Source organism: Colletotrichum phormii, assembly GCF_030913505.1.
Source record: "Colletotrichum phormii strain CBS 102054 chromosome Unknown BDP81scaffold_46, whole genome shotgun sequence".
Lineage (NCBI taxonomy): Eukaryota > Fungi > Ascomycota > Sordariomycetes > Glomerellales > Glomerellaceae > Colletotrichum > Colletotrichum phormii.
The window spans coordinates 113,806-125,190 of NW_026851488.1; the positions used below are offsets into that span (position 1 = coordinate 113,806).

At 55.1% G+C, this 11,385-nt stretch overlaps 7 protein-coding genes across 7 annotated transcripts; 4 read left to right on the top strand and 3 right to left on the bottom strand.

Annotated features, from left to right (window-relative positions):
- Window positions 1-151: 151 nt before the first annotated feature.
- On the top strand, window positions 152-1,445 carry BDP81DRAFT_173622 (ubiquitin-conjugating enzyme). Its single transcript, XM_060582186.1, has 3 exons — window positions 152-653; window positions 757-1,028; window positions 1,117-1,445. Exons 1-3 carry the CDS (start codon window positions 378-380, stop codon window positions 1,289-1,291), a joined length of 723 nt encoding a protein of 240 aa, XP_060437634.1. The 5' UTR covers window positions 152-377; the 3' UTR covers window positions 1,292-1,445.
- On the top strand, window positions 1,355-2,314 carry BDP81DRAFT_173618 (uncharacterized protein). Its single transcript, XM_060582185.1, has one exon. It carries the CDS (start codon window positions 1,599-1,601, stop codon window positions 2,112-2,114), a length of 516 nt encoding a protein of 171 aa, XP_060437635.1. The 5' UTR covers window positions 1,355-1,598; the 3' UTR covers window positions 2,115-2,314.
- Window positions 2,307-4,250, bottom strand: BDP81DRAFT_443227 (succinyl-CoA ligase subunit alpha). The gene is made up of 5 exons (XM_060591717.1): window positions 3,823-4,250; window positions 3,619-3,647; window positions 3,386-3,512; window positions 3,226-3,314; window positions 2,307-3,119 (listed from the first exon to the last, which is right to left on the bottom strand). The coding sequence occupies exons 1-5, from the start codon at window positions 3,987-3,989 to the stop codon at window positions 2,530-2,532; spliced, it is 1,002 nt and encodes a 333-aa protein (XP_060437636.1). The 5' UTR covers window positions 3,990-4,250; the 3' UTR covers window positions 2,307-2,529.
- Window positions 4,251-4,671: 421 nt separating this feature from the next.
- On the top strand, window positions 4,672-6,740 carry BDP81DRAFT_173653 (ELP3 family histone acetyltransferase). The gene is made up of 2 exons (XM_060582188.1): window positions 4,672-5,107; window positions 5,166-6,740. The coding sequence occupies exons 1-2, from the start codon at window positions 4,813-4,815 to the stop codon at window positions 6,596-6,598; spliced, it is 1,728 nt and encodes a 575-aa protein (XP_060437637.1). The 5' UTR covers window positions 4,672-4,812; the 3' UTR covers window positions 6,599-6,740.
- BDP81DRAFT_173651 (peptidyl-tRNA hydrolase) lies at window positions 6,741-7,658 on the bottom strand. The gene has a single exon (XM_060582187.1). It carries the CDS (start codon window positions 7,483-7,485, stop codon window positions 6,883-6,885), a length of 603 nt encoding a protein of 200 aa, XP_060437638.1. The 5' UTR covers window positions 7,486-7,658; the 3' UTR covers window positions 6,741-6,882.
- Window positions 7,659-8,093: 435 nt separating this feature from the next.
- BDP81DRAFT_173658 (BAR domain-containing protein) lies at window positions 8,094-9,760 on the top strand. Its single transcript, XM_060582189.1, has 7 exons — window positions 8,094-8,314; window positions 8,417-8,467; window positions 8,524-8,569; window positions 8,643-8,716; window positions 8,784-8,931; window positions 8,992-9,050; window positions 9,103-9,760. Exons 1-7 carry the CDS (start codon window positions 8,302-8,304, stop codon window positions 9,495-9,497), a joined length of 786 nt encoding a protein of 261 aa, XP_060437639.1. The 5' UTR covers window positions 8,094-8,301; the 3' UTR covers window positions 9,498-9,760.
- A 263-nt stretch (window positions 9,761-10,023) lies between these two features.
- Window positions 10,024-10,821, bottom strand: BDP81DRAFT_336383 (Dcp1-like decapping family protein; the record flags this gene model as incomplete). The annotated part of the gene is made up of 2 exons (XM_060585914.1): window positions 10,024-10,109; window positions 10,179-10,821. The coding sequence occupies 2 exons, from the start codon at window positions 10,819-10,821 to the stop codon at window positions 10,024-10,026; spliced, it is 729 nt and encodes a 242-aa protein (XP_060437640.1).
- Window positions 10,822-11,385: the final 564 nt, after the last annotated feature.

An 11,385-nucleotide genomic window follows, 5' to 3' on the forward strand; every position in this document is an offset into this window, starting at 1 on the left:
GAGGCTGACGGCCCTGACAATCCCAGGGCGCTAAGGTGCGGTAGTGGGCTTTGCACGGACCATTCCAGCATCATCTGTCGCTGAAGGGGGGAGGGGCACGTCCGTCGGCTCCTTCTCCTCTCAGGCGAGGCAAGCTGCGACTGGAAGTTGGGTTCCGACGCCGAACGGTCCTTTGCCAACACCAACACAACCAACCTTGCCTCGTTCTCTCCCCGAGAAACACCAAACAACAACACATCACTACCTCGAACCACACAGTTCAAACCCCAATACAACGAATACACTACAAATACACGCCCATATTCTTCACTGCTACCGACCTTATTGCTAAGGAATACCGATCCAAACCCCCAACGATCCCGCAAAGCAGTTGCACCATGGCTACCACCCCTTCCCTCAGCCCGAAGGAGCGACGAATCGGCAAGGAGCTGATGGACATTCGCAACGACAAGGACAACTCTGGAGTATTTGCCCAGCCGATCAATGAGGCCAACTTGCTCCACCTCAAGGGTTCCTTTCCCGCACCTCCCGATACACCCTACGCCGGAGGCTTGTACGAAGTCGATATTAAGATCCCCGACAGCTACCCCTTCAAGTCTCCCACCATCAAGTTCATCACCAAGATCTGGCACCCTAATGTCAGCAGTCAAACTGTACGTCTCTTCCCTATCGCCTCGTGGTGCCTTTACCGTCTTCTTCCACAACATACATGCCCTCCTTGACTACTACTAGTACTAGAGATGCTGACTGAACTAGGGTGCTATCTGTCTGGACACACTCGGTAGTGGCTGGTCTCCAGTACAGACGATCAAGACGGCTTTGCTTTCCCTTCGCATGCTGCTCGAGTTCCCCAACCCAAAGGACCCCCAAGACGCAGAGGTGGCCAAGATGATGCTGGAGAACCCCGAGGGGTTTGCGAAAAAGGCAAACGAGTGGGCTGTTAAGTACGCCGGTGCACCGTCAAAGGAATTTGACACAACAAAGTACAAGCAGGTTGCTTCCGAAGCAAAGGAAGATGACGTAAACAGGTGCGTTCGCAAGAGCCAGCTGTACGCTAGACAGAGGCTACACAGCACAGGAGATATGCATCAGGGGACAAGGCTGACATAATTACAGGTATGCTGGCTACAATAAGGATCTCATCGACCGCTTTGTCGGCATGGGATTTGAGCTCGATGCTGTCGTTGAAGCCTTCACCTTCATAGGCATCGACCGCAATGGTGGCATGGACTACGAACTGGAAGAGGCATATCTTGGTGACATTACCGCCCACCTCCTCGGCGAGCAATGATTCAACTACCCGAAAAGAGGCCGCCCGGTGGATCGTTCGACCGAGGTCGAGGGCTACCAGGCCACCAATCTCGATTGATCCGAGGGCAATATGAGTACAAAGTGACGAGCACGGCAAATCATGAAACGACGGGCAGCATTGCATCGAATATGGAGTTGGTCTACATCTAGACTTGGGCATTAGTGGAATTCTGGCTTTCACGGCGAATGGTTCATCGGCGTTGCGGTTGAGGGAACTCGGAGCACACCTCACTGGGCTCGAAAGGCCCTGGGTTTTGCCTTCGAGGACTCACTACTTGCGCGACCGTATGAACCTTTTTGCTTTGACGGTAACGTGTCGCATGTCTGGTATCCAGGCGGGAATAGGGACGGTTGGTTTGAACGGGGCACGGAGTATTTACCTGCCTGAGCGTTTGGCTCTGGCAGTTCCGCATCGCGGACTTTTGGCGTTTTCTGTTTTTGCACATGGGACGTTTGGTCTGTTCTACTCTTCATCCATCACTGCTTTCCAGCAGCTTTCCAGCAAGAGTGTTTTCTGTAAGATACACACAGGTAGCCCTAGCTTATGTATGCTTCTGGCATTCAAGGTCGCATCGGCTTTAGAAGCTGGCAACTCAAATCACATCATCCAACATGGAGGCTGCATCCTTTCCTCCGGCCACTGGTCTCCAGTTTTTCTGGGCCGAAGCCGCTTCCCCTCGGGGTTCGGAGGCGGGACCCTTGTTGATTTTACTCGGGGGTTGTATGGGGAGTCGTACGACGGCAAGGCCCTACATGCCGAGATGGCGCGAAGCGCAACGAATGAGGTCAGAGGATCGGGATAGCGGGTAGCATTGCACATATCTTGCAGTAAAAAAAATTGTTTGTAAGCTTGGGGAATTCGAGATACAAAACGGGAGAAGGTAGGGGAGTGGGAGAGATGATCCGCAGTGTTTCTCTTTCCGAAATTCTGGGGAACTTCTTTAAAACTTTCCCATTCTTTCCACTCTCCTTCGTTTGTTTGCCCTGTTGTCCTAGCCCAACCTCCAGTCTATATCAAGTTATTTGGGGCAACATGTTCAAACACACACACACACACACACACTCGGCGCATCCCACTCGATGCAAGGCGAGAAAGAAAGCTTGGTGTTTCCCATCCCGGTGACTACGCTCTCAACACAAAACTCTCTTCTTTAACATGTTACATACACAGCTGAAGCTTTCCCCCTTCAACGTCTCGAAGATATGATGTGGTTGTTTTTACAAGAGGTCGCGGCGGACGAACTCGTCGTAGAGGGCCTTGCCGAGGCCGGCGGGGGAGGGCTCGACAATGACGCCGGCAGCCTTGAGCGCGGAGATCTTGGAGTCGGCACCGCCCTTGCCGCCGGAGACGATGGCACCGGCGTGACCCATGCGGCGGCCGGGGGGCGCGGAGATACCGGCGATGAAGGAGACGACGGGCTTGCCGCCGTTGACGGTGTTGTTGGCGCGGAGGAAGTCGGCAGCGTCCTCCTCGGCGGAACCACCAATCTCACCAATCATGATGATGCCGTCCGTCTCCTCGTCCTTGAGGAAGACGTTGAGGCAGTCGATGAAGTTGGTGCCGCTGAAGGGGTCACCGCCGATACCGACGACGAGGGACTGGCCAAGGCCGGCCTGGGTGGTCTGGTTGACGGCCTCGTAGGTGAGGGTGCCGGAGCGGGAGACGATACCGATGCGGCCGCGCTTGTGGATGAAGCCGGGCATGATACCGATCTTGCACTGGCCGGGGGCGATGATGCCGGGGCAGTTGGGGCCGACGAGGCGGGTCTTGGATTGCGTCTTCAGCATGTTGGTGATGCGGACCATGTCTGGGGTATGGTGAGTATTCGAGGTGCGAAATTGCTTCAAAGAATCAAACGCTTCTAAAGCTTTGAAGCTTCAAAGGAACTGAGAGACCGCAAAGGGGGAGCATACCATGCTGGGGGATACCCTCAGTGATGCAAACGACGAGGGGAATCTCGGCGGCAATGGCCTCCTCGATACCGGCGGCGGCCAGAGGGGGGCTGTTTGGTTTCTAGGTCAACATCCTGCTCTCCCAAGTGATCTTGTTTACGGCATCGTGGAGTAAACATACGGGACGAAGATGGCGGTGGCATCGGCGCCAGTCTCCTTGACGGCCTCGCTGACGTTACCGAAGACGGGGAGACCGAGATGCTCCTGACCGGCCTTCTTGGGGTTCGTTCCACCGACGACCTTGGTGCCTATTCATGTCCATTGATATCAGTCTCGGAGTATTTCCTAGCAAGGTTTTGCGATGCGCGAGAGAGATATGGGTCGCGCAATTGCTTCGGAGTTATTATCGCGTACCGTAGTCGATGGCCTGTTGCGCGTGGAAACTGTGTCGCAAACCGTGTTAGCTGGTCTGAACTTCTTCGTGGCTATCTTGCGTAGGCGCGGACAAATAAATATCGCCAGATATGCCTCCCCCCAAAACACCAAACACCCAAACAGGGGTGGGAAAACGTGTGCTAGTCGGCCCCTCGGGCGTCGGAGGAAGATAACACCACTTACGTTCCCTGCTTGCCAGTGAAGCCCTGGAAAAGCACCTTGGTCTCGGAGTTGATGCGCAGGTTGTCGATGGTCTTGGTGTAAGGGCCAGCTGCAGAGGCGCTGTATGCACGCTTGGCGGCTTGGTTCAGGAGCTTGCCTGTCGGCCGCATCTGTCTCAGGGACTGCATCTTGGGCGATGTGTATATGTGTAGGTAGATGTGTGTGTAAAGACGTGGAACAGCGCAGCTTCGAAAGAACCGCAGCGCCAATTAAAGGAAGTGTTGGTATTCGGAGGAGGATCTCGTTTGGAGAAAGAGGATGGAGATGGGCGGCTATCGTGGGGGAAGGGGAAAAAGATGAAGATAGAGCTGTGCAGGTGCTGCAATGCAAATTCACGTCACTTTCCGAAAGAAGGGTCAAACTCGCAGTAGGGGAAGGCCAGCAGCAAAACTTGAACCGAGCTCTTTCGCTTCTTTTGCGAGACAACCGGGTCTGCAGCAGGCGAGCCACGACTCCACGAGGGAAGCACGGGACCCGAACGCCCGGGAAAACCCGTGGCCAATTCCACAGTGGGTTCGGTCGTTCGGCAGAGATGATGATCCGGCCGGACCAATCGAAGCCGCGGCAATCAGCACGGCTCAAGATGGGAAGGCACCGAAGGGCACCCTGCCAGTCGTACCTGCCACCCCCTCCTGCATGGGACGGTACGTACCGGCTTTGACATGCAGATTTGACGTGTGGCGTCGCGCAATGAGTTCAAGTTGTGGCTGATTACCCCACCACCCAGCAACTTGCATTTGACGGTTTCCTCCAAAATTTCAAAGAGAACGGACAGTCATCTCTCCAAACCCCAACTTCGCTCCGACTTATGACTCTGACGACTTGACGCTACGGGGGCAAAGTTACGGCGAACACGAATAATTCAACCTCGAGCTATCACCGTTACACACAACGAACGACCGAAGAGACGAACACACACTAAACTCAGATACCCCCCCATTCTCCCCAAAGATGGCGACCACCACCGTCACCGTCACCAAGGGGCGGTTCAAGAACGACAACCTCCCCCCCGAGAACGAGCGCTTCCTACGATGCTGCGCCGATGTCGCCAACGCCCTAATCGAAGACCATGAAGCCATCAGGGACCCCAAGAACCCGCCAAAGGATCTCAACCTCAATTCTTTGCGCAACAAGTTTTCGAGGAAGCACAAGCTCGCCAATATCCCGCCACTCACTGCCATTATTGCTGCAATTCCTGAGCACTACAAAAAGTACATCCTGCCGAAGCTCATTGCGAAGCCAATCCGTATGTTGTCTTCCACGTCTTCCTCCATGAACAGGCGCATGCTCACTGTACCGGCCAGGAACATCATCGGGTATCGCCATAGTGGCCGTCATGTGCAAGCCTCACAGATGTCCGCACATCGCTTACACAGGTAACATTTGCGTCTACTGCCCCGGCGGCCCGGACTCCGATTTCGAATATAGCACACAATCATACACCGGGTACGAGCCCACGTCGATGCGAGCGATTCGCGCACGTTACGACCCCTTCGAGCAGGCCCGCGGCCGTGTCGACCAGCTCAAGTCTCTCGGCCACTCGGTCGACAAGGTGGAGTACATCATCATGGGTGGCACATTCATGTCACTGCCGGTGCCGTACAGGGAGGACTTTATCGCTCAGCTACACAATGCGCTCAGTGGATACCAGACATCGAACGTGGACGAGGCAGTGGAGGCCAGCGAGATGAGCAACATCAAGTGCGTCGGTATCACGATCGAGACGAGGCCGGATTACTGTTGGCAGCCGCACCTGACGGACATGCTGCGCTATGGCTGCACGAGGTTGGAAATTGGAGTCCAGTCGCTGTACGAAGACGTCGCAAGAGACACGAACCGTGGTCACACTGTTGCTGCCGTCGCCGAGACGTTCTGCTTGGCCAAGGATGCTGGTTTCAAGGTAGTCAGCCACATGATGCCTGACTTGCCCAACGTGGGTATGGAGAGAGATCTGGATCAGTTCCGGGAGTACTTTGAGAGCCCTGCGTTCCGTACGGATGGTCTTAAGATTTACCCAACTCTCGTCATCAGAGGCACTGGCTTGTATGAGCTGTGGCGCACGGGCCGTTACCAGAACTACACTCCCAACGGGTTGATCGATCTCGTGGCAAGAATTCTGGCCCTAATCCCGCCATGGACACGTATCTACCGTGTTCAGAGAGATATCCCCATGCCCCTGGTCACGTCTGGTGTAGAGAACGGCAATTTGCGCGAACTGGCACTAGCGAGAATGAAGGATTTCGGTACAACATGTCGAGATGTGAGGACGCGCGAGGTTGGTGTGAACGAGGTCAAGAACAAGATTAGGCCGAACCAGATCGAGCTGGTGCGACGAGACTACACAGCCAACGGCGGATGGGAAACGTTCCTTGCGTACGAGGACCCGAAGCAGGACATTCTTGTTGCCCTGTTGCGTCTACGAAAGTGCACCGAAAAGTACACGTACCGGGAGGAGCTCATTGGACAACCGACGAGTCTGGTCAGAGAGTTGCACGTTTACGGTACCGCAGTGCCGGTACACGCCAGAGATCCGAAGAAGTTCCAGCATCAAGGTTTCGGCACGCTTCTGATGGAGGAGGCAGAGAGAATTGCAAGGGACGAGCATGGCAGCGAAAAAATTAGTGTTATTTCTGGAGTAGGTGTGAGGAGCTATTACGCCAAGCTTGGGTACTGGCTCGATGGGCCGTACATGAGCAAGTGGCTTGATGGGCGGCCTGGACCCGATGAGGCTACATGAAGCAACGAACGCGACGCTCATTGATGGGGAATCGATTCGCCCGCGTGGCCTTCATGGGCTCTAGCCCTGACGACGTGAAGCTTTGCTTTGCGCGCCCGGCACCAGGGACAGGCTCAGTCTTGTCCTAGGTCTCTGGGGATCTGCAGAGGCGCATTTGCAAGGCCATCGTCTCATGCTGCCTTCTTGCCGCCTCGAATTACGGCGAAGGCTCAGAATGGATGTAGGGCTACCGGGCGGCCAAGGTGTGAGGTGGAGGATGAGAAGTGAGTAATGCTTCGGATGCTTCACTTCCCAGCTGCAGCATCAAGCTTCTCTTCAAATGCGAGAAGGCACTCAAGCACACCAGGTCCGCCTTCGTTCTCGAGAGCAGCCCATTGGTCCTTGGTCATGCGCTTCAGGACGTAGTTAGATACCGTAGAGTGATCGCGCTCGTCGGGCCGCCCAATGCCGACTGCTATCCTTGCCCACTTTGACTCTGGGTAATCCGCCTCGCGGAGACAGTTATTGACGCTCTTGATGCCGTTGTGACCTCTGTGGCTGCTCTTCCACTTTCTTGTCTTGACGAAGCCCAGGTCCTCTTCTAGGTCGTCGTGAACGAGGATGAGACTCAAGTCTGCTGGGTTCCGGGTGCCAAGTGTCTCTTTCCACGCCTTTGCCAACCATTTTCCGGTTACGTTCATGACGGAGGGGCTCTGGATCATTGCGTATTTGGGACCGAATGAGGCCAAGCAGGAACTGCCTCCGAAACGACCTCTGTGGAAGGCGGGTTGTGAGGGGCCTAGGAGTTTCTGAAGAGAGTTGAGGGCATGGTGGCCTGCCGAGTGAAGGGTGTTGTAGTGTGGCTCTGGATTCCCCAGGCTGACGAGGAGAAAACGAGGGGCGTTCATCTTGTTTGTTGATTCCTCTTTGATCTTGTCTGTAATGTTGAGATGCAGTTGTAGTGTTGGATGTCTATAATGAGAGTGTATGAAATCCAGGGACTTGTAAGCTTATTAAAGACAGGACTGAACATATCTCCGTAAGCATAAAAGAATTTGAGGCCATTGTCCTGATCTAACAAAGCGTGCATAAAAAGCCATAAGAGCGCCTTGTATTTGCACAAAGAAGCTTCTGGGCTAAATTGGCCCCGTGCACGGTGCACTTATGCTGCCCTACCTAATCTTTCAAAGCTGAGTCACTGCAATCAGAAAACGGCACTGGCGCCCACCGCCACGCCTTCCCAGTCAAGGTACTATGTAAGGCCAGGTTTATGGCCTTAGGTAAGCACGGCAAGAAAGGCTGCCTACAGGGCTGAGCCACAGAGCTACCCGACGCTAAGAGGAGCTAACACCAACAAGGACGTGGCGCAGCCCAAAGCCTCTGTTCGCTGACGTCGGTTTCCGTTTCTGGGCGCTGTCGGTGCCAGTTGGGTCTCCCAGCGTGCCAGCGTGCTGTGCTGTGCTGTGCGTGCATTGAGTGATTCGTCCGTGCAATCAAAACCGCATTTCCTTTCTCCCCCTCCACCACCCAGTGAACCCCCCATTAATTCAACCTTTGGACGACGAAACGAAACGGCCTTCCTACGAACAACGATACCCGCCGAAACCACCGAGTGATCAATTTACACACTACATCACCCACTCGAGCATTATACTGCCTCTTGAATCTTTATTCCGAACCCTAGCACCGAGTACGAATAGGAAACACACAGCAAGACAGCCAAGATGTCGTGGGCAGGTACGACTTGAGAGAGAGTCTCGGATGACCCCTCCCCAGTGCAAGCTGGGCGGGGTAACAAAGCACCACGACTGAGAACCTGGACTGATGGACTGGCTACAGGATTCAAGAAGAATGTCAACCGCGCGACGACGCAGGTGATGATGAAGACTGGTGAGCCCTTTCTGCCCAACCAGCAGTCACAAATACGGAGGTTCTGATCTTGGCAGGTCATGTGGAGAAGACCAACGACCGCGATTATGAGGTGGAAGAGAGGTGGGTTGCACCCCGTCCCTAGGGCCGAGATACCCAACAAAATGAAAAATAAAATACTGAGACTTTTTGGCAGACGATTCAGAACCATGGAAACGGCTTCCTTACGGCTGCAGAAGGAGGCAAAGGGCTACTTGGATTCATTGCGAGGTGTGTTGGCGGTCTACGAATGCGAACCCCCTGCCAAGGATGAGAGTGGGCTAACTCCGTGATCCAGCGATGACTGCTTCCCAGATGCGCATTGCCGAGACGATAGACGCCTTTTACGGAGACTCTGGAGCGAAGGACGGCGTGAGCAGAAGTTACAAGCAGGCAGTGGAGGACCTTGATGCCGAGACCATCAAGGCGCTGGATGGTCCTTACCAGTATGATTATCCTTTAACCGACATCTCGGCTACCGGGCGTATTGACTAACACTCATCTAGACAAACCGTCCTTGAACCCATCTCACGCTTCTGCGCCTACTTCCCAGACGTAAACGAATGTCGGTATAAACCAGGCTACACTCCAACATCAAGTTGCTGACCCCTCCCCAGGTATCAAGAAGCGCGGCCACAAGCTCCTCGACTACGATGCCCTACGCGCCAAGGTCAAGAAGCTCGTCGAGAAGCCCGATAAGGACGTGACCAAGCTGCCCCGCGCCGAGAAGGAGATGGAGATGGCCAAGGCCGCCTACGAGCAGCTCAACGAGCAGTTGTCGTCAGAACTGCCCCAACTCATCGACCTCCGCGTGCCGTATCTTGACCCCACCTTTGAGGCCCTCGTCAAGATCCAGCTGCGCTTCTGCGCCGAGGCGTACAGTCGCATGGCGCAGGTGCAGCAGTACCTGGACGCCGATACGAGAGAACAGTATGCCCAGGGCCAGCTGGATCAGCGCGTCGAGCAAGTGCTGCAGGAGATTCGCGAGCTCAGCATCAGTGGCACGGTATGAGCAATGCGATTTCTGTTTTATCGGTTTTGACGTTTTAATCTGGGTGATTGGGTTTCACTCAAAGAGTCTGCTGGTAATGGGAGGGGAGTTTTTACACGAGCATGGTCTAGGAAGGGGTTGAGGCTTTTGGGGATTGTAATAGAGAAAAAACACGCAGCCCCCTAGACTTTGCGAGTCACGATGGAGGGTTCTTGGGAAGAATCACCAAGTCCCATGACGACTTTGCATTCATGTATGAAAAATGACTTTCTTTTCTTTCTTAATCAAGGGTATCATTGGTTCAACCGTTGCGCTCTCCGGAGCGTCCCCTTTTTGTCCTAAATAAACGTTTCGTGCAGTTCGTTCCTCGCCATCCTCGACTTCATCTTCAGCTCCAACATCAACATCATCGTCTTTGAAGAGACTCCATCTTCGTACCACGCAGGCAAATCTTTGCCATTCCCCACACATCAGACGCCTCCGCAAAGCCCCATCCCCTCACCGAGGACTCCCGCGCCCTGATCCCCGCAGCATACACCACGGGTTCCTAGCCCTGGAGGCCATTCTGCGCGCCAAATAGGTCGCTCAAGCTCAGCTTCCGGCCAATGGCCTGCATCGCGGGGCCCAGCTCCTCTTCCTGCACGGCACCGCCCGCGCCACCATGACCACCATGACCACCATGACCACCATGACCACCAGCACCACCTCCGGGACCGCCGAAGCCAGCAACAGCGTTCTGCTCCTCGGCGAGGCGGACGAGTTTGAGCGTCTCGGAGATGAGGGCCGAGTTCATAACGCGCGTGTCCTCTTTATCTGCGTGGATCCAGATGCCCATGACTTTGTTCGTGCCCTCTGCCGCTTCTTCGGAGGTACCGCGCAGACGAAAGATGTAAATCTCGTCCATGACTTCAAAGTCGTCCACCTCGCTCAAATCGAGAATGACATTCTCCAACCCGCGACGGTTCAACACAAAGATACACGCCCTCGGAGTCGGCGCCGTGCCGGGAACGGGGTCCTGCATACACAGGAAATACGTCCCCTCGATGCCCGTCTTGTCCCAGCCCGGGAGCGTGGGGTTGAAGGTGTAGACGACGGCGTTGGCGGCGATGGAGAGGGTTGAGTTTATGGAGGGGAGGTAGCGGCGGAGGACAGAGAGGTTGAGGTCCGTGTTTGTGCGGTTGAAGAGCGCTGGGTTCGGGTCCGGGACTGGGTGGGAGTCGATGTAGTGCGCCGCGTCGGATTCGTAGTCGGATTGAACGGGTCGGGGGCCGGTGGTTGGGTTTCCTTGGGTTGAGGAGTGGCGGGCGTGGCCGCCGCCTCGTCGGCGGGGGGTTGATCGGGACATTTGTGGTGGTGGTGATGTGTGTGTGCCCGTTGTTTAGTGTTGCTGTGGTGGTGGTGTTGTTGCAAGATTGCGAGCTTGGTGCCGGGCTGGTGTTTCTCTATGATCGCGGCGTCGAATTCAGCGCTGGTGAAGGTGGGCGAGAGCTGTCGAGGGAAGGGAGCAGGTGTGTATCGTGGAGTTCAAGGTCGTGGTGTTGTCGATGGGAGGTGAGAGGTGAAGCTTGGTTCTTTTGGAGAAGGTGCACACCGGATGAGGTCAGTGTGCGAGGTGGATCTCTCGTCAGGCCGTAGGTGTCTTATCGGCTTATCGAGACCTTATCGCGATAAAGCAACCGAGACTACCCCGCCAATCCAAGCGCTGTGGCAGTGCAGAAATGCAGAGGGGTCCCCTAGCAACCCCCCTGTCAATTCTAGCGCAGTGCTGTCAGTGAACGATGCACGTCACCGGTCTCGCGACCCAGAAACGAGGCGTCCGACGACGGCAATCTGTGGATGAGAGATCCCGGCGACAATCCCTTCCCCAGTCCCTTTCTCCCTTTCTCTGCCTACTCCATACCTGGTACTG